The following is a 20408-nucleotide window of genomic DNA, read 5'->3' as shown; positions in this document are numbered from 1 at the left end:
GGCACTTGACAGCGAGGAGGAATGGCTGGGCGTGGAGGAGGACGCGGAGGAGGAAGGGTCAGAGGAGGCGGTGGCGGCCCGTGCGAAGGCGGAGGCGGACGCGAAAGCGAAGGCCAAGGCCAAGGCGAAGCCGGTGAGCACCGGCGACGACGAGGAGGACACTAGTTCCTCCGACGAGTCGGCCGACACCGCCTCTTCGGAAGAGGTGACGAGCAGGAAGCGCCACCATGATGATGACGACGACGAGGCGGGGCCATCATCGAAGAAGAAGACGAAGTAGTTTAAAATAATTTATATGTAATTTAATTATGTTTTTTCGAAGTTTTATATGTAATTTTAAGTTGAACCGATTTGAATATTATAGTAAAGAGTTTTCTTCTATCTATTTAAATTATTTTTAATGTTTGGAGGACGCGGCTGGGGAGCGACGTTCGCCAAACGCGGCACGAACAAAACACGTCCCCCAAACGCTCGATCGGCGCGCTTTGGGGGACGGTTTAGGGGACGGGACTCTTAGGGTCTGTGGTTTCTCAGCCATAATTTGTCAAGCCAAAGTTTGGCAATTTATCATGTGTTTGGTTCTTATCATACTTTAGAGTTGCCACACTTTACTATCCATATGGCTCACTTGTTATAGTGGAAATTTTTTGCCAACTTTTACCATATTTTATGGCTTCCAAAATCCTAGGCACATTTTTGTGGCTGCCACACTTGCTAAAGTTAGGCTTGGCAAAGTGTGACTGGGAAGCAAATAGGTCCTTATAACGTCATTTTTCTTCTTCGCGTATCAATGATTGGGCATCGGGAAGGTCGTTTCCCTCAAGCTTAGGCCGAATGTGTATATGTTTGGTTGGGCTAGCTACGGAGTATGTAGGACGAGGAGTAGACCTAGCGGGTAGAACTATTTTCTCATTTTATCTTTACTTTAAGATATTTCTTTACTTTAAGATACTTCCTTCGATAAATAACATTTATCGTGGATCAGAGGGAGTATAAAATATTCTTTATTGCTGGAGAACACCGAAAAACATCATTCATTCATCGAAATAAAAAAGTATATGCAGTGAACGCTTTCTCGTCGAAGGCTTTGTCGCCTGGATCGGGATCCGTATCGCCTGAGGCCACTAGCAACTCCTATTCTTCCTCGTCCAAGTCGAGGGTGATGATGCGCCTAAGTAGCCGGTCGAATGAAGGCCACGCTGCAGGTGTTCTCGATGACGTCCTACGTCCTTGACGGTGCGGTTGGGCCTTGACTGGAACATGATACTATCGGCCATGTTCTTCTCTGGTGATGGGTGCTCGTCGTCGAAATGGTTCAGCGCCGCCTCTCGCTCCTCACGAAATAGCGTCGTCCAGTGGCCGTTGTCTTTTGGGGGGAGCCACATCGCTTGCTTCTACTTGCGGCGGAAGACCTTGTGGTCACATTGGGTATTAACTTTTTTTTGGAATTTTCAACCGCGCGTCTAGGCTGCGGAGTGCGCCACCGCGTCGCCCTTGCTCCTCCCGCACCGACTGCCTCGTACCACGGATCGTGCCAAAGGCAAGCGCCACGGTGCATATCGCTTGACACAGCTCTCCCATTCATAAAAGATTTCCCCCTCTCCCTACCAATTTAGTCCAGATCCCCTCTCCCATCTTGATATGCAAATGGATAGTAGCTTGCGATGTCCGCCAACCTTTGGGACCTCCGCAAGGCCTGCCATGGCGACGACACCGCATGCACGTAGCTCTCCATGGTGCGTCCGCGCGAGAGCGAAGCTCGTGGCACGACCCGGAGTGGTGGTCGCGGATCCATGCAGAGTGAGGCGAGGAGGGTGTCGTTGATGGCGCTGCTGGAGGGGAGGGTTGCGGCGACTAGTGTGTGTTTTCTTTCTAAGAGAGAAATGAGAAATTTTACATAATAAAATCTAGCAGTGCGTCTCGCGTCTCCATGTTGGCTGTGTTTACACGGTTTAAGTCGAGTATTGATGCACATTGCAAACAGCAAGCTAATGCTGAGAGAGTTTTGAACAAATTATAAGAGGGGTGGATTTCTGAATTTCCATCGCAATTGTGCTGTTTTTTTTCTTGCAATTTACTCAGCTTAAATAGAGGCGAGCTAACTTTCATACTCAGCCAGCGGCGCGACGCATTTCGGATGCCGAAATTGTCCGCTCGCGTCCGTTTGCGTCGCCTGGCGGACGCCAAAATGACCGCGAGGGGCGAAATGTCCATTTGCGTTGGAGGCTACCTCCAGCGGTCCGACGCATTTTGGACATGCAACTGTTTTTTTTTTGGTGCTACTTCTTTTCAATTTTGTTGAATGATCAAGTTTTAAACGCAAAAAAGTTGTACTCATGGTGTCATGTTGGTCCAATCGAATAGATTATAGCCTAAACAATTAACCGGTTACTTCAATCGACTAGATTCAAACATATTTAACATACAAAGAAGAAGAAATTTAAAAACATATAAACTAAAACTATTTTTTGGTCTTCTTGTTAGAAGGTCCTGCCTCGTCGTCGTCGTGGAAACTCCTGCGTCTCTTGCTTGTCACCTCCTCGTCGGAACTGGAGGATGACGCGCCCGTCGAGGAGTTGAAACTAGAAGAAATAGCGTCTTCGTCATCATCGTCGGTGAACGGACGACGACGCGCCGCCCGCGCCAGCGCCCTGGACTTCTTCCTTGTCGCCGCCTTGTCGTCTGCCGCCTCCTGCGCCTCCAACCGGGCGAACTTGCTGTCGGAGTCCTCCTCCTCCTCCTGGCCCTCCTCCTCGTCATCGGCGTCGCTGGCAGCGCCGCCTCCGTCCTCCTCCTGGCCTTCGCTGCCATTGCCGCCTCCGTCCTCCTCGTCCTCACTCGGTGTGGAGACAGGGTAGCTAGGCGTGGAGCTCGGATCGCTTGGCGTCGCCGGGGATTCCCACCAATGCAGGAATCCGGGCGACTTGCTCTCGCTCTCCGAGTCGGACGGCAGCGTGTAGTCGCTCATGACGTGCCGGTGTTGGAGAAGAAGAAGAAGAGGAAGAAGAAGGAGGCGGTTGAACTTGAATTACCGTAGATGTGGGGGTTATAATGTGCGCGGATTAACGGCGGCGCGTATAACGAAGAGACCGGCGGTTGCTCTTCCGCGGCGGTTCGGCGCTCCATTGCGGCGGTTGGTCGCCGCGGTTGCCACACCGGCGTGCGTTGTGAATTCGAGGCCGATCGAACCTAGGTCGCTGCCATGAGGGCCCGTGGGGACGCGAGCGGACGCTCCGCGCGAACGCCGAGCGTCCGTTGAGACGCAAACCTGGCGCATATTTGGGCCAGGTTTGCGTATCACTTTGGGTCGCCCCGCTGGAGGTGATGCCAGACGCATTTCCGGTCCGCGCGCGACGCAAACGGTCCGCCGCTGGAGATGCCCTCATGCCTTTTGGATGATCACCATGTCCGCCCATCCATTCATCGCTCATGCCTTTTCGAGCCAACACATTTTGGGACGGAGGAGGGAGCACGTGTTAAACATGTGCTGAACTGCTAATTACTGTACTTGCTCTAGCTAACTATAGTACTGTGGACAGCGGAATCGCCAGCCATCGCATCACCAAAGATCGGCGTCCTACCCAAAAGTTCTGGTACTTCTTGATCGTGATCTCAGCCCATCGCCGTTAGCACATGCGCTGATTTCGTCATAATATTATCCTTTTGACAAAGCTCCATGCCATCTTTTTGGAAAAACAAAACTCCATGCTAGCTAGCGGAGCAACCATGGAGCTTTTCTCGACCTCTACGGCTCCGTTCGAGCTTCCAAGCGTCGGACTCGGAACACCCTCCGTCGCCTCCGATAGAGCGGCCGTTTCGTCTCCCCTGATCCTGATGCAGCTCCCCTGGATGGCAATGGCGGGCTTCACGTTCCCAAGATCGGTCAGGACGTGGGCGCCCCTCGCCGAACACGCTGCGATCCACCTGGAGATCCACGACGCCTAACCAGGCCACCACCTCCCTCTTCCACGGATGCAACGACCAGGTGCACTTCATTCGGCCACCAGCGCGTCGGCTCCAAGTTTCTCCCGTCGATTATCTCGCCAGCGATTAGCGAGGCGATTAAACAAGTACAATGATCGATCAAGTTGGTCATTAGAGAAGATCGCAGTCTGGCAGCATCGCCTAATCAAATCCGCGAGTAGCCGTATTATATCGGCAAGACGACGAGGGGGAGCGATCTTGTGCTCGCTGGAATTGATCCGGGCCACGCACCCGTCCCGCTGCGCTGGCAATGCCTCTATGGTAAGCTGAATTTGGAAGGCAAAAACAAGAAAAAAAAACATAGCATTAGGATGTCCCGTTTAGAGTTATGGCAAATCGAAACATCTTGCAATTACAATGCCGATAGAACGGGTAGCAGAGGGCAAAGGAGAAAAGAGAGGTGATCCCTCGCTAGGGTTTCCATCGGCACTGCTGCCGGTCAGCCATTTTCCCATGGCCTTTCAGGCCTTGGTGGTACGACGGACCCGATCTTCCGCATGCATGAGGGTTTTTGAATTTAGGTTTTTCTCGTTTCATTTTGTGATGGTGAGGTCAAAATAAGGTTACTTCCGCTCTATCCATGTTTCAGTGGTGCGGAGTGCACGTGAAGTCCCTAGTCTAACGGTTTTTCTAGGATTCGATCGGTTTTCGTGTTCGTTGCACTAGTAGGAAAACCCTTATAGGTGGAGCTTAGGGCCTGTTTGGTGTGGTGTTTGTGGGTCTTTGTCTTGCAGAAAAGCTGCTGTCAGGAGAAAACTTTTCCGAGTGGAAGTCTTTGGCAAACCAAATTTGTTGTCTGGTAAACTGTTGAATTGTCTAAAACACCCTTACATTAATAAAAAGGTGTACTGTCGCTGCTTCACGTGTAATAAATAGAATATGCATCTAAAATTCAAGTCGCCATACAATTGTCATTACATAACCATTAGGAATATATTTGTCCAAAATACATTTCCACTACATTATACTAGCTAATTCCTCCGTTGTCTAGAAATGAACAACGTGTTGGCAATGTCGTCACGTGTTCCGTTCATGCCTCTTGTGTGTAGTTCAGCCGACACATGATCACTAGGCAAGGTAATTGTTTGCCTCTGGGCCTTGGGCATGTAATCCTCATCAGCATCACATCGATCAAACTGTTTATCACGCAAGTTGGAGTCTCTAATGAAATTGTGAAGCACACAACAAGCAATGATAATTTTCTTCTGTGTAACCAAGTCGAAATGAGGGATGCCTTTCAAAATGCGCCACTTATTCTTCAAGATCCCAAAGATGCGCTCGATGCAATTTCACAACGATGAGTGGGCATGGTTGAAAATTTCTTCCTTCTTCGTTGGTGGCCCTTCTCGACGGAAATCAGGAATATGGTATGTGTTGTTTTTGTAAGGAGCTAGAAATCCCTTTCTGTTTGGATAACCAGAATCAACAAGATAGTATGTACCTACACACAGGAGAACAAATTTAAGAAATCTGAAAACAATAATGCATAGAAACAAGTGTGCATAATGAAAATTAGAGTACTACCATCAGGAGGGGTTGGGAACTGAAGTGGATACTTGTCCATGCTGTGTTGCAGAATGCGGTTATCATGTACCGATCCTGGCCATCCAGCAACCACAAATGTGAATCTGAGATCGAAGTCACATATCGCTAACAGATTTTGTGATGTGTACCCATGTCTTCCTGTGTGGTTGACCTCTTCATCTTTTGCAACTTCAACAGGGATGTGTGAGCCATCAATGGCACCAATGGCACCTTTGAAATGAGGATAAAAACGTGCATCTTGTAGTCTTGGATGCACATCCTTGAAAGTTCTATCCACTGGTTTTATATTATCTTTACCCAGTTTGTACAAACAATTCAACACCATATGGAACTTTCTATGAACTGTTTCAAGAGACCGACTGAAATGGTTCTGGACTTGGCTAAATGATTGAGGTGCTCCAACAGTCCATAGAAACATCCCTAGACATTCAACAGATCCCATGTATCTAGTTGAAATTAACCCATAGTTGGTAACTAAGAGGTTGTGCAGTTTGTGAAACACATCAGGATACATTCTAAACATTTTGTAGCACATTTTTCTATCAGCAAGTTGTTCATGCACCCATTCATTCCCAGTTTGTTGTGGAATCCGCTGAGGTGCCTTGTTAAAATATTTATCTGAATAGAGATTACCAAAGTAGCCCAACACAGCCATGTCATGCGCCACCCCAAGGAGGTGTTGAATCCTTTCTTCATCACTTCCATTGTCGCCACCACCATCCATCCTACAAATTTCATATAAGATCATGTCAAATTTTTGGACATGGCATAGCTAAATAAAGGCAACAATTGTCAGGTGATAACAAACAACACATATATATGGTTCATGGAAGGTAGCACAAAACATACATATGGTTCACAAAGCTTACATATGGTTCACAAATATAATAGTACAAGGTTCCAGAATGATCACAAATAGTTTCAGCAAATAAATAGTACAAGTTATGGTTCTACTTGTTCATCTCATTGTGCATCCTTTGAAGATAGTCAAGCCTCCCCTCAGATGTCTCAAATGCCGCCAACAACTCTCTATGCTCCCTTTTCACTGCTAGCTTACTAGCTGTGAACATGAGGTCAGTGCCTTCTTTGATTCCACACTCTCGAACCATAGATAGAAACTCCTTCATTGTTGGGACAGAGTCACCCATGCCGCTTGAACCTCCAGCATCCCCCCTTCCAAATGAAACAAGGCTAGTCAAGGCTGTTTTGTAGTCCCTGTAAAAGGGGCTCTCTTTCTCCTTCTCTCCACCACTAAACTTGAGGCGCTTCACGAAGTTTGGTGTTTTTTTGGACGCATCATCGTCATCATCCACTGGAATTGCAGCTTCCTTGTCCGCTCCCATTTCCTCTTCCCCCGGGATGGCCGAAGATTCTCCGGTGACATGAGCCTTATTAAACATGACATCAAGTTGTGTCAAGTTGGCGGGTGGTCCATATCTGAACTTGACATGCTCAGGACGATACTACAAATAGAACACAAAAAATAAATTAGACAACTATTATCATCGAATCACAATAGACAAAAAGATAATACAAAACATGAATATATAACTTACTTGTAGGTGAGTCTGCCACCAATCATTATCTGCATCCATAGTTTTTGTTTCCGAATCCCAACCTAGCCCGGTTGCATTTAGCAACTCCATCCAACCGGTGTATTCCTTTTTTAACGAATCCCATTTGTTCTTAAATTGCTTCTTTGTTAACCTTTTTCCCGTTTTCTCGGCAAATTTATCCTCAAGATTCTTGTACCCCTTCCTACTCAAACAACCTCCATCCCTATTGTTTGCATTGACTTCCTCCATACAAATGTCGCAAAAAAAGCGAACGTAGTGTGCATCCCAAATTGCCTTCTCCATGGAAATGAGGGACACAAGCTATAACACACAATTACTATACGAAATACAATCTACCTAATCATAATGTGGTAAGCAAACAATCAGACACACAAAAAAATATGCACTGACTACTAGCATATCATCTAGCACTAACACTGTAACACACCAAAAATTCTTGCACAATCTATATGGAAGCAATATCTAAGATCATCCACTAACTTCATTCATACACACTATACAAATTGAATCACGAATTGAAATAACAAATCATGGGCAGAGAACGGCAGCCTCGGCATGGATTCGTCCTCACCTAGCTGACCAGTGGCGGGGCTGTGGGGCGCTGCTGCTGCGCGGTCGAGGACGGGCCGGTCGTGGCCGTGGAGGACGGGAGCGGAGGCGAGGTGGTGCGGCGGCGGCGGCGAGGTGGTGCGGCGGCGGGCCGGTCGTGGCCGTGGATGGGAGCGGAGAGGGGGCGTCGAGGACGGGCCGGTCGTGGCCGTGGAGGACGGGAGCGGAGGCGAGGTGGTGCGGCGGCGGCGGCGGCGACGTGGTGCGGCGGCGGCGGGCCGGTCGTGGCCGTGGATGGGAGCGGAGAGGGGCGTCGAGGACGGGCCGGTCGTGGCCGTGGAGGACGGGAGCGGAGGCGCGGTGGTGCGGCGGCGGCGGCGGCGACGTGGTGCGGCGGCGGCGACGACGTGGTGCGGGGCAACCCTAGCGAGCTCGAGCAGCCGTGGGTAGCGACGGGAAAAGAACGACGTTTTCCTCGATTCACTTTCGGGAAGCTCGGGAAGCACCAAAAAAGGTGCTTTTTCCCATAGGAAGGAAAACGCATGGCTTTTGTAAAAGCCCAACGCGCAGCTCAGCCCTTTGGCTCGTTTGGGCTGCTTTTTTTGGTGGAAAGCCTCTAAAAGCTAGACCAAACATGCCCTTAGTTCTGTGGCGCACCACTAAAAATGCGCCACAGAATATTATTTTGTGGCGCACCATTCTGGGTGCGCCAAAGAAATAGCTTAATTTTGTGGCGCACTACTGAACCATGCGCCACAGAAACTATGTGGGGCCCACATCCTGCCACCACCAATTATTACTGTAGGTATTTCTGTGGCGCACATGGCGTGCCGCGCCACGTAAATAACTCTTCGTGGCGCACGTGCTTCGGTGCGCCACGAAGTAGTTGATTCTGTGGCGCACCTGCTCGGGTGCGCCACAGAATTAAGGTAACTTATATCATCTCGCCCGTGCCCTCCCCCGCCTGTTCACCTCTCCCCTCTCCCCTCTCCCCTCCCCTCTCCCCTCTCCCCTCTCCTCCGATCCGCCGCGCGCCGCCATGGTCGTTGCCATCGCCGTCGCCGCCGCCTTCCTCCGCGAGGGGCGCATGCCGCCACGGTCCTCCCATCCCCGCCACCTGCAGCACAAGCTGCCGCTACGGCGAGGAGGGGCCGCCGCGAGGAGGGGCCACCGTCGCGGCAAGGTGGAGGAGCCGCCGCCTCCTCCTCCTCCTCCACCCCTGCCGTCATCTTCAACCTCCTCCTCCACCCCTGTCATCGGTGATCTCTCTCCCCTCCCCTCCTCTCCCTCTTAATTCCTCTCCCCGCGCGCACAAGGTGCTCGACGAAATCTTTCTTTGTCGGTGTCTTTGTCTTCTTTCTTTATTCTTTGTCTTGTGCTTAACTGCTGTTGGCTCATTGCTGTTGCTGTGCCGAAGCTATTGCTATGTCTCTGTAGATATTGCTGTTGGCTCATTGCAGTTGTTGTTGGCTCATTGCTGTTGCTGTGCCGAAGCTATTGCTGTTGGCTCATTGCTGTTGCTGTTGGCTGTGCTCATTGCTGTTGGCTCATTGTCATGTCGTGCTCATTCTTTATTCTTTGTTGGCTCATTGCTCATTGCTGTTGGCTCATTGCTGTTGCTATGTCTCTGTACATATTTACTTGATGGATTCTTGTGAGCTTATGGTATGCTACTATGCTACTGGTGGGCTTGTATACATACATATTTGTAGTTGCTCTTGGTTGGCCTAAGAATGCTCCCTGGCCAGATGCTTGATGTCTTGGCTCAGCCAATGATGCAAAGGCTGAGGCAAAAACTTGGATAAGAACAGATACTAAAATGTGTGATTTAAATGGAATGCTTATGATGGTATACTAAAATAGATATATCCACAGTAGGGGATCATGTAAATGAATGCCACTGTGGTATCCTTTGAAGAAAATGGGAAGTTTCTGATGGTTTAAAAGACTAGGTGATGCTAGGTTATTAAGTTGGCTGTCAAGGTTGGTTTTATCTGGTTAACTTGGATAGGCTATGTGTTCTTGCTTACTTATGCATATCCATCTCTACTGGATTGACTAGCTCAGGCTTGGCCTCTCTCTTGCCAGCATCACTTGGTTACTACTAACCAAGTGATGAATAATCCCTTATGGTACCCCAGCTTTGTTTTGAACTCAACTGAGTAATGATAAATTTCTATTTCTTGTTGGCTTTGATGAAAATAGAGATATCCACAGTAGGGGATCATGTAAATGAATGCCACTGTGGTATCCTTTGAAGAAAAAGGACTGTTTCTGATGGTTTTAAAAGGCTAGGTAGTGCTAGGTGATTCAGTTGGCTACCAAGACTTGTCTCATCTGGTTAGCTGGGATATGCTATGTGTTGTTGCTTGTTTATGCATATCTATCAGTTACTGGATTTACTGGTTCTTGATTGGCCTCTCTTTTGCCAGCATCACTTGGTCTATATACCAAGTGATGAATAATCCGTTTGGAGCATCTGCTCCATGCATGCTATTTGTGTTTGAGCATCTTGACTTATGTCACCGTGGTTGCTGGTTTGTTGGTGTTTTTGTACTTGCCGATGATTAGATGGTTGGTCGATCACTCGTACACTCGGGGGTGGAGCAAGTGAGGCTTGGTGTGATGGCACAAATATCAATATCTTGTGCATCCTACCTGGCCTCACTTACTCCATCCCTGGATGTTAATATTTGTTTCGACCAACAAAGTATGAGGCATATGATATCTAGTTGAGATACCACTTGGCTCTTTCTTCCATTTTAGTGCCGATGATTAGAATGTTTGGTCACCTATATGCCGCAATATACTTTGTAGACGGGCCCCCCTTTCCCTGGCCGCCGTTCCGTGAACGAGTCCTTGACGAGACAACAACGCCGACCTGCCTCTCCGGCGCATCACCACTTTTCTTCTCTCGCCGTCCAGTACGTGAACGAGTTCTCAATGCCAAGGCGGTGCCAGCCTCCCTAGCATCATGCCGACCCCTGTTGCCGCGCTTCAGGCCATGTCTCACGCGCCCTGCACTCTTCGCCTTTTTGCCAGGTGAACGAATAGACTAATCGTTGGAATAAGGAAGCCGATGACGGCCGATCGCAATTTAATCTTGCGACCGGCCGTCATCAGTTTCCTTATTCCAACGATCAGCCTATTGGTTCACCGGGCAAGAAGGCAAACAGTGCAGGGCGCGGGACACACGGCCTGAAGCGCGGCAACACGGCCCGGCATAATGCTGGGCAGGCCGGCACGGTCTTTGCATCAAGGACTCGTTCACTGGACAGCGAGGGACTGCCGTGGTTCTGCGCCGGAGAGGCAGATCGGCGTTGTTGTATCGTCAAGCACCCGTTCACGGAACGCCGGCCGGGGAAAGGGGGCCCTTCTGCAAAGTATACGGCGGTGTATACTGCAACTATGGTTTCTGACCATAGTATTTGTGTTGACCAACAATGTATGAGGCACTTATTCCATTTTGTCATTCCATTTGCTTTGAGATTTTCAAAATGCCGATGATTAAAATGTTTGGTCACCGTACACTCGGGGGTGGCGTAAGTGAGCCTGGTAAGATAGCACAAATATCAATCTCTTGTGCATCCTACCTAGCCTCACTTACACCATCCCTGAATGTTAATATTTGTGTTGACCAACAATGTATGAGGCATTTATTCCATTTCTCTTGTGCATCGGACTTGTTGGTCTCACTTTCTTCCATTTTCATCATAGTAGGAACTGGATGAAGACCCCGATGCAAGCGAGCCTGGTGGGTAGAGATGAGGGAGCAAAGGAGGAATCGGATGAAGACTACTTTGTATCTCGAAATTGTGAATTTTGTATGAATTAAGAGTTGTATGCAAAACATTTGACACTTGCCACTATATATGTATCTCGATCGGGCTCTAAGTAATGTGATGATGATGTCTATGTTATATCTGTGCAATGTACATGATATTTATATTATATCTGAATGTTGCTGTATATAACATGTATATTGCTGTCTATAAACTGCTGTCTATAAACTGCATGTGTATAGCAGGCAGCACAAAATCGTGTATAATACAAGCAAATTCTGTGGCGCACTGAAAACCAATTCTGTGGCGCACGTGTTTCTGTGGCGCACCTAAGCACAAATGCGCCACAGAAACCTTAATTATGTGGCGCATGGACCGGTGCGCCATAGAAACCTTATTTTTGTGGCGAAGTTTCTGTGGCGCACCTCCCATGCGCCACAGAATCCATTTTTGGTGCGCCACTGATGAGGCTTTTCCTACTAGTGTTGGTGTGGTTCAGGCCAGTCTTTTCCGAGCTACGGTTGTCGTCACTGGCGAGCGGCGAGCAGTGGTCCTTCGAAACCTTACCATTGTGACTTCCCGTCTACTACAACAAGCTCGCTTACGACAAGTTTTGTCTAGTTCTTGTGATGGGGGCCGAAGACGACGTCACATCTTCAACCGAAGCTAGTGTCTGTAGTCGTCGCTAGATGGTCCAAAGTCCAATTACCTAATTATAATTTTTATTATTATAGAGCTTTTTGTAATGATGTTGATGATTTGATTTGATGAAAAAGCAAATGTTTGCAATGTTTTTTGTAAAATTTTGAAAAGATGGTGTAAGTTTTTTTAATTAAGTCTAACACCAATGTTAAATGCATTTCCCATGATCTACGAGAAAGCATTTCCCACTAGATAGATTTTAGAACGCAGAATCAAGAAAACGAGCTTAGATTAAGATGTCCATATATAGCCTTTGGAATACCAACAAATCAAAACATGCAAGTGCAAAAATGTAAAATTTTGGAAAAAAGGTATATGTCTTTTTTAAATTAAATCTAACTTCGTATTTAACCAATAAAAAGTCAATCTAGACTTTACGGATTGAAGTGCACCCAATTTCATGATCCAAATGGGCATCCACACTGATAAAGGTTTTAATGCTAAAATCTTCGAGATTCTACCTCCGCAGCTATGAGGTCTCGGGCCCCAACAATGCGCATCGGCCATCACACGAAGGAAGTCCCACCACCACTAGGCGCAGCAGCCGCAGCCCTCCAGCCTAGATGGGGCCCAGATGGGCAGCCACCAGCCGCTCTAACCTTGCGCCGCGCCGCTGCGTTGCCTCCCTACACCGCCACACGACCCGCCGCTCCACCATAGCGCCACCCGGCCCGATGCTGCGCCAGGAACGACTGCCGCGCCAATTCTCTGCACGACCCAAAGAGACCACCTCTTCGCGCGAAGAGAAGAAATTGGGATGCGTCGTCCACACCCAGCTGCTTTACACGGCTAGGCGCCACCACCACCGCCGACAGGGGAGACGGCTAGGGATGCACGACCACGGTTCTTTTTGGCTAGGCTTCTATTGCGCCTTGCCTATTCTATGTTTCAACAAAATTATAGTTTCTATCATTTGTCCCTTTAACTAGCATCTTAGAGAAAACATCAACCCTGCAGTTGAACATGAGAGGAGCAATGAGGAAAAAATAACCATCTACATAACTAACTTTAATACACACAAAACCCCCTTGAATGATTGGTTTGAAATCTTGCGTTTTTTTTCCTCTCTCCGTTTTTAGAATCCTACGAATCAAAGATGAAGTTGGCTGAAGTAGTCTAGACTTGAAAAGCTTAGCAGCCGGATCAGATTCAGCAGGCAAAGAATCGCTCTCCTTGTCGTCTTGCTGATATAGTATGGAGACTTGCCAGTACTCATGCTTATCAAGGCTCCACTTGGTGCTCGTGCAGATTGTTTATCTCGCGAACGACCAAGTTGGTTTTCTCTAATGACCAAGTTGCTCAACGCCTCGTGCTTAGTTTATCTCGCTAATCGCTTGCATTGCAGGATAAGCGATGTGCGAGCCTGTAGAGATGTGGAGATAGTATGCGCTTTCTCCAGGAAATGAGGTGGCACATGCAATTTCTTCTCTTCGTCACACAAGGTTCTCCTGTAGAATTCTCACGGTAGGTGGAGGCCGGCCGTGCTGGCATCCAGGTTCTCTGCACAATCAGGTGCATGAACCCCGAAATGAGAAAAGAAATGGGAACGAATCCTTCTCCCCGTGCTGTACTCTACTCGGGAGGATGGAGTCAGTCGCCTCTACGTGAAGAAAGTGTTTTCTTTTGTGAACTGTGCCGTCTGTTTTCAGTGGCCTCCTCCACGTTTTTTGGACGATTAGTCTTATCTGTAGTCTCTATTTTTTTTATATCTTAGCTTTAGTGGATTCTGAAAGTAAGCCCTTTTTCCCCGAAATAATATACTCTCTTTATCACATAAAAGATACTTTAAATTTATCTAAATTTAGATATTGAACAATAAATGAATGTGGGCGGTCAACTAGGTAAGTCTGTGCCCAGAAAAGAAATGACTAGAAAGGGATTGAGAGAAGCTTTCACGGTGGAAAAAAAGCATATGTTATTGGAAATTGTTGAATTTTTCTTTTGCGAAGAGGAAATTGTTGAATTTGACTCACTTGAGGCTCTGGTTTAGCATCAAGAGTGAAGTTTTGTGCTAATTCTTTGTCGTTCTTTCTTGCTAGAATTTTTGCCTTGAATCTTCTTCTCTCTACCCCGCGCTAGTTGACAATGAAAGCAATGAGACTATATATACCACATATATGCCTATCTCGTGTTGTGAGCTATAAAGTACACTAGGGGGTCGACCAAGAAAGAGGAATGCCATTAGCTCCTTCCCATCCTCTATGATGGACATACTGTTTAGATGCATCTATATTTAGACAAATCTAAGATAATTTTCAGTACATAGAGAGAATATTAAATTGAAATTATTATTTTTAAAACAAGGCAAACTAATTGATTAAGATATAACGAGAGTTTCAACCGTTACATTGATGAAGCCAATACCCTCCATAAGCATAGAACATGCATGCTATAGGAGACTGCAAAAGATCATCAACAAAACAAGAGAGACTACTCTCCCGATAAAAAGTTCACAGAGAAAAATAAACAAAATTATAACAAGAGAAACTCTAGGTGGTTGTAAGTCCCATAAATGTTTCTATTTGGATCACAAAATTTAGTGCATGCCCAATAGTTGATGAGACAGTCTTATCTTAGAAAATCATTTGCGATTAGAAGTTTAGAACTGATAAAATGTGTTATATAATAGATTATCCTTTTATTGATGTTTCCAACACTTATTTTTTTACATAATCCCTGGATTATGTCATGAGTAAAATAAACTAGAAAACATGTGTTTGGGTAATGGTAATCACCACCTACGGGTGCGCATAAATGTGAAATGTCGAAACCTGACATCACACTTGTCATGACAATCATGATTGAGTGAAGAGTCGCATAATATTCCACCAAATCTAGAGCCGTTGATCGACATAAAAGGCTCTTAGATGTGTGCAACATCTAGCCACACCAAGGCTCTGATATAGTGAGAAGATTCTATTCCTTATGGCGTCGTCTCCACCATGACGTCCCCTACCAGGGACGAAATCAGGAAAGAGATATGGGGGCGGGGGGGACTACATGTAAAATTTCTTGGATGCGAGGACATAGCTAAATTTAGGTAAAATTGCAGGTCAAATCAGCATATTAACGAGGAGGGTTTCAGAAAAAATTCCACCATGAGGAGGGCCATGGCCCCAGCCAGCCCCCCGCTAGCTCCGTCCCTGTCCCCTACCATGAAAGGGTAGTGTCCACTATCACAACACACTCAATAGTCTTGGATTTTAGCTACTGGTGTAGACAACTCATGCAACTTGTCTAAATCTATGAGTTATTTCAGCTTGTGAAGGTTGAATATAATGTAGTTTGTTTGGCTGCAATAGAGAGAATCTTGCAAACAAAGTTGACATGCAAATTATGGAACTAACCAGAATGTCTCTAAGTTGGTCGACGATTGGCAGTACCTTCGTATGGTTCGAGTTTTCCCTCTTCTACTAGACCACTCGCCTCCGTCGTATTAGAACCGGAATCATAGAGGCCACTACATGCATATCTGACTCGGTGAAGCTCCATGTCACACCTTGTCGACCCGCCCTCAGGCTCGAGATGAAGAAGAACACCCTTACAAACAACCTTTGAAAGGGCAGGAGTGATACCACGAGCACCATCGCGATCCGCTGTCATGACTTCTTCCATAATTGTCGACCATGCACCATAGTGAGGGAACAAAGGAGAACCCTATCGTCGGTGGTGCCCCTACAAGGTTGATGGCTATGTCAAACCTTAGTAATGGTAAAAGTTTTTTTCTCCACCCTCGTCAACGGGCAACCGCTTTTGTACGAGATCGATGTGGGTTGCCGATCCCCACCATGTGGATTTTAATTAACCGCGACATCCCCGGTAGATGAAATTTCTATTGTGGAGTACCTAGCTCTCACTTAAGGTTGTGTGCATCGTTTCGACGTAGAGATGGAGAAACTTGTTTTCTTTAAACATTTTTCGTGGTTATCTAAAATGGTTTCTTTGGTGCATCCACGTGTCGACACCCTGGAATAGGAATCTCCCAGCAAACCCACACTCCAAGCGCAATGAGAAAAGGAAAACGAATAGTAGGGTAGACGGAATACACGGCTCCATGACGCCAAACGGGAGGAAGAGGAAGACGCGTGCATGTGCAACGTATGTACCAGGAACGAGTGCCGATCCATCCATCCATCTATCTCAATCCCCTCCACGGCTCCACCGCACACACACACAGGGTGTACTATTGCGCAGGTTCAGTGCATCCACCGCAACTTGCCTGCCCCTTCCGACCACCAAGAGCGACCCACCCCGCTTCCTTTCTTTTCTCCTCTCCGATTATTATTCAATCGATTCCCACCCGTCTCTCTCCTTTTCTTGCTCGCCCTATACCCTCCGCCCCAGGTCGCGCTTTCCCCTTCGTTCGTCCTCCACAGACTTTCTCCCCTCCTCTCCCTGCTCCTTTTTTCCCTGTCGCGGCGGCGATAGGGTTCGGCTTCCGATTCATCTTCCTTCCTCCGGTGTGGTCGCCTGTAAATGCTTAAGGCCCTCTCCGGCGGCGAGGATCCTGCGACGGCGGCTCTGTTCTTGGCTCTGATCTTCTTCTTCGTCGGAGGGATCTCTTCGTTCTCGGGTGATTCGGCATGCCTGCCTTCCGCGCCTATGGAGGTAAGCGATCGATCGAGAGAACTATTAGGGTTTGTTGCGAGGAAAGCTCTCTTCTTTGCGTGTGCCTGACGTGCTCTTCGGTTGGGTCAAACAGATGGCGGGTGCCTCGTCTCCGCCCCCGCCGAGCTCTCGGGCATGTTCTGCCGCGGCGGCGCCGGCGGCGTCGTCCAGCAGCAGCAGCAGCAGCGGAAGCGCTCCCTGGTGGCCGCGTCGGCGGTAGCCGCCGCGGCAGCGGCGGCGGAATACGTGAGGGCCAGCAAGAAGGTTCGGCAGCTCACACAGCCGTCCCTGGACGCGCTGCCGGACGAGTGCCTCTTCGAGGTGCTGCGCCGCCTCCCGGGCGGCCGGGAGCGGGCCGACTCCGCCTGCGTCTCCCGCCGCTGGCTCGCGCTCCTGGCCTCCATCCGGGCCTCCGAGCTCGGCCACGCCACCGCCGCCCCACCCCTCCCGGATCTCAACGAGGAGTTCGTCATGGAGGAGGACGACTCCTCCTCCTCCTCCCCCGCCGCCGTCGAGCGGGCGCTCGAGGGCAAGGAGGCGACCGACATCCGCCTGGCCGCCATGGCCGTCGTCGCGGGGTCCCGGGGCGGGCTGGAGAGGCTGGCCGTGCGCGGGAGCCACCCGGCGCGCGGGGTCACGGACCAGGGCCTCCTGGCCGTCGCCCGCGCCAGCCCAAACCTCCGCTCCCTCACCCTCTGGAACGTGCCGCTCGTCACCGACGCGGGGCTCGCCGAGGTCGCCGCCGGGTGCCCCAACCTGGAGCGGCTCGACATCACCGCCTGCCCGCTCATCACGGACAAGGGCCTCGCCGCGGTCGCGCAGGGGTGCCCCGACCTGGTCTCCCTGACCGTGGAATCCTGCTCCGGGGTCGGCAACGAGGGGCTCAGGGCGGTCGGCCGGTGCTGCGCCAAGCTGCAGGCTCTGAGCATCAAGAACTGCGCGCACGTCCGGGACCAGGGCATCTCTAGCCTCGTGTGCTCGGCGTCTGCCACTCTGGCCAAGATCCGGCTGCAGGGGCTGAACATCACTGATGCTTCGCTTGCCGTGATCGGGTACTACGGGAAGGCCGTCACGGATCTCACGCTCGCTCGCCTTGCTGCTGTTGGCGAGAGGGGGTTCTGGGTGATGGCCAATGCCAACGGCCTGCAGAATTTGAGGTGCTTCAGTGTCACCTCCTGCCCTGGGGTCACCGATCTCGCGATCGTTTCTGTTGCCAAGTTCTGCTTGAGCCTGAAGCAGCTCTGCCTCAAGAAGTGCGAGCATGTGTCCGATGCTGGTCTCAAGGCGTTCGCGGAATCGGCGAAACTGTTGGAGAACCTGCAGCTTGAGGAGTGCAACAAGGTTACTCTTGTCGGTGTTCTTGCTTGCCTTGTCAACTGCAGCCAGAAGTTCAGGGCTCTCTCTTTGGTGAAATGCACCGGTGTCAAGGACATCTGCGCGGCTCCTGCGCAGCTTCCTGTCTGCAAATCACTCCGTTTCTTGACCATCAAGGATTGCCCGGGTTTCACTGATGCGAGCTTGGCTGTGGTTGGAATGATTTGCCCTCAGCTGGAGCAGGTCGATCTGAGTGGTCTCGGTGAGGTCACTGACACTGGGCTTCTTCCCTTGATTACATCTTCGGAGAGTGGTTTGGTCAAGGTTGACTTCAGTGGTTGCAAGAACATTACAGATGTTGCTGTTTCTGCCCTGGTGAAGGCACATGGAAAATCTATTAAGCAAGTTAGTCTTGAGGGCTGCAGCAAGATAACTGATGCAAGCCTCTTCGCCATTTCTGAGAACTGCGCTGAGCTTGCGGAGCTTGATCTTTCTAGCTGCATGATTAGCGACTCTGGTATCGCAAGCCTGGCAGCCGCAAAGCAGTTCCAGCTTCGTGTCCTCTCGCTGTTTGGCTGCACGAATGTCACTCAGAGGAGTGTGCCGTTCCTGGGCAACATGGGTAAGCTGGAGGGCCTCAATCTCCAGTTCTGCAACATGATCGGTGACCACAGCATTGCATCGCTGGAGAAGCAGCTCTGGTGGTGTGACATTCTCGCTTAGTCAGACAAGATGGTTCATTGCCGGCTACTGGGTCAGCCGCTGGCATATGCAGATATACGTCCGTAGCAGCAGTAGCGCAACCGTCACCATAGTCAGTTTTTCGGCTCATGGATGAGCCGCGGTGGGCTTCTGAACTTCGTTCAGGGACCGGTCGTTTTTTTGGAGGGAGCCTTTGGCCAAGTGCTCGTTTTTTCACAGATCACACCTCAGGAGGTGATCTGTTTTTTGAGCATCTGGCTGCCATTACTGGCATCATGCCCCTCCGTCCATGCACCGGTCCTTGCCATTATAGTCCACCATACTGGTTTTTAGGTTGCTCTAGTGTCCAGTGTCATTTTTTCACTGCTTCATGGTTAAGAAGTTGCAGGCGCCAGCGCCAATGGCCAACTGAAGCAGCAGAACTCGACTGTTGGCATTGCCTGGTGGTTTGGTGCTGCTCTCCAGGGTTGCTGATGCTGGAGGTCTGTTAACTTGTCTGGTCAGTATCGTTATTGAGTTTGGGTCTGTCAGTGTCTTCAAGTGTCGTGTGCTGTTCTCTGTAGTGTGTGTGTATGGAGTCATGTAGGGTTGCTTTTTTCTTGCGGTTCCTCTTTGGAATGCCTGGTGTTCATGGGAATCTGGTCGTCGCAAGGCGCATACTAGAGCCTTGCGATTACAACCTTGTGGTTGTTTTTCTTGACAGATTCCCGATTTTACCGGCAGATTGTTGAGGACTGTAATGTTTGCAATCTTATCATAATAAGTGAAGTATGTGTTTGTTCTACCTTGTTGTGTGACTCATATCTCATTTTGTGATTTGGATTCGATGCCTTCGTCTTGCACAATATAGTGGCATGGATTCTGTCATATACTCTGTATGGAGGTGATGATTCTTATGAGAGTAAATTTCTGAATGTGCTTAGATTTCGTGTTTGTTAGTAGAAGTATGTTCTAGCAATCTGGTGCGCCCTGCTGGATAATATTACTGATTGAAAGTCTTATCAGTTTATTTGCGAGCCTTACCGGTAGTTGAAACGAGTAGTGGAAATAAGCCAATATCAATGAAGCATCATCCCATTTTCAGACATGTATTAATCCATCATGCAAGCAATGAGGTGCGGCAAGTAGTATAATAATAACCCAAAAAAAACAGTAGCATATATCAAAGCTATGCTAGGCGTTTGCAACAAGAAACTAATAATAAGGGTATACAAAAAATACCAAACGAACATGAGCATATATCAAAGCTATGCTAGAAGCACAAACGCAACAATATATTTCCCAGGAATATATATGATTCACAAAGAGTCATCAACAACGCATTAACCATATTTCTCACTAGAGGCAAGATTCAAATATCATCAAGTGAAGTTCAAAAACACAAGCATGAGTTAGCATAGCGGAGTAGAAGACTTTGCTAGGTTGGCATTCTTGCCATCGAGCCCAATACACAATACGGTTCAAACATGAGCAACACAAACTAGAAAAACAACATCCAATCAAACATAGGAACTAACTATGTGTGAAGATAACTAGCTAATACTATTACTCAAGGTACAAAATTCTAGTTGTATGCCCACACCTTTCATGACTTGCACAGATCAAAATAACTACACTCGGGTGGATTTGTTGTTGAATCATGTGC

At 48.7% G+C, this 20408-nt stretch overlaps 1 protein-coding gene across 1 annotated transcript; it reads left to right on the top strand.

Annotated features, from left to right (window-relative positions):
• Window positions 1-16428: 16428 nt before the first annotated feature.
• LOC127307635 (EIN3-binding F-box protein 1) lies at window positions 16429-19547 on the top strand. The gene is made up of 2 exons (XM_051338376.2): window positions 16429-16747; window positions 16842-19547. The coding sequence occupies exons 1-2, from the start codon at window positions 16723-16725 to the stop codon at window positions 18782-18784; spliced, it is 1968 nt and encodes a 655-aa protein (XP_051194336.1). The 5' UTR covers window positions 16429-16722; the 3' UTR covers window positions 18785-19547.
• The last annotated feature ends 861 nt before the right edge of the window (window positions 19548-20408 follow it).

Source organism: Lolium perenne, chromosome 6 (genome assembly GCF_019359855.2).
Source record: "Lolium perenne isolate Kyuss_39 chromosome 6, Kyuss_2.0, whole genome shotgun sequence".
In the NCBI taxonomy this organism is placed as follows: domain Eukaryota; kingdom Viridiplantae; phylum Streptophyta; class Magnoliopsida; order Poales; family Poaceae; genus Lolium; species Lolium perenne.
Note: the sequence above shows the minus strand (reverse complement) of the source record. Positions and strands in the feature narration are given on the sequence as shown.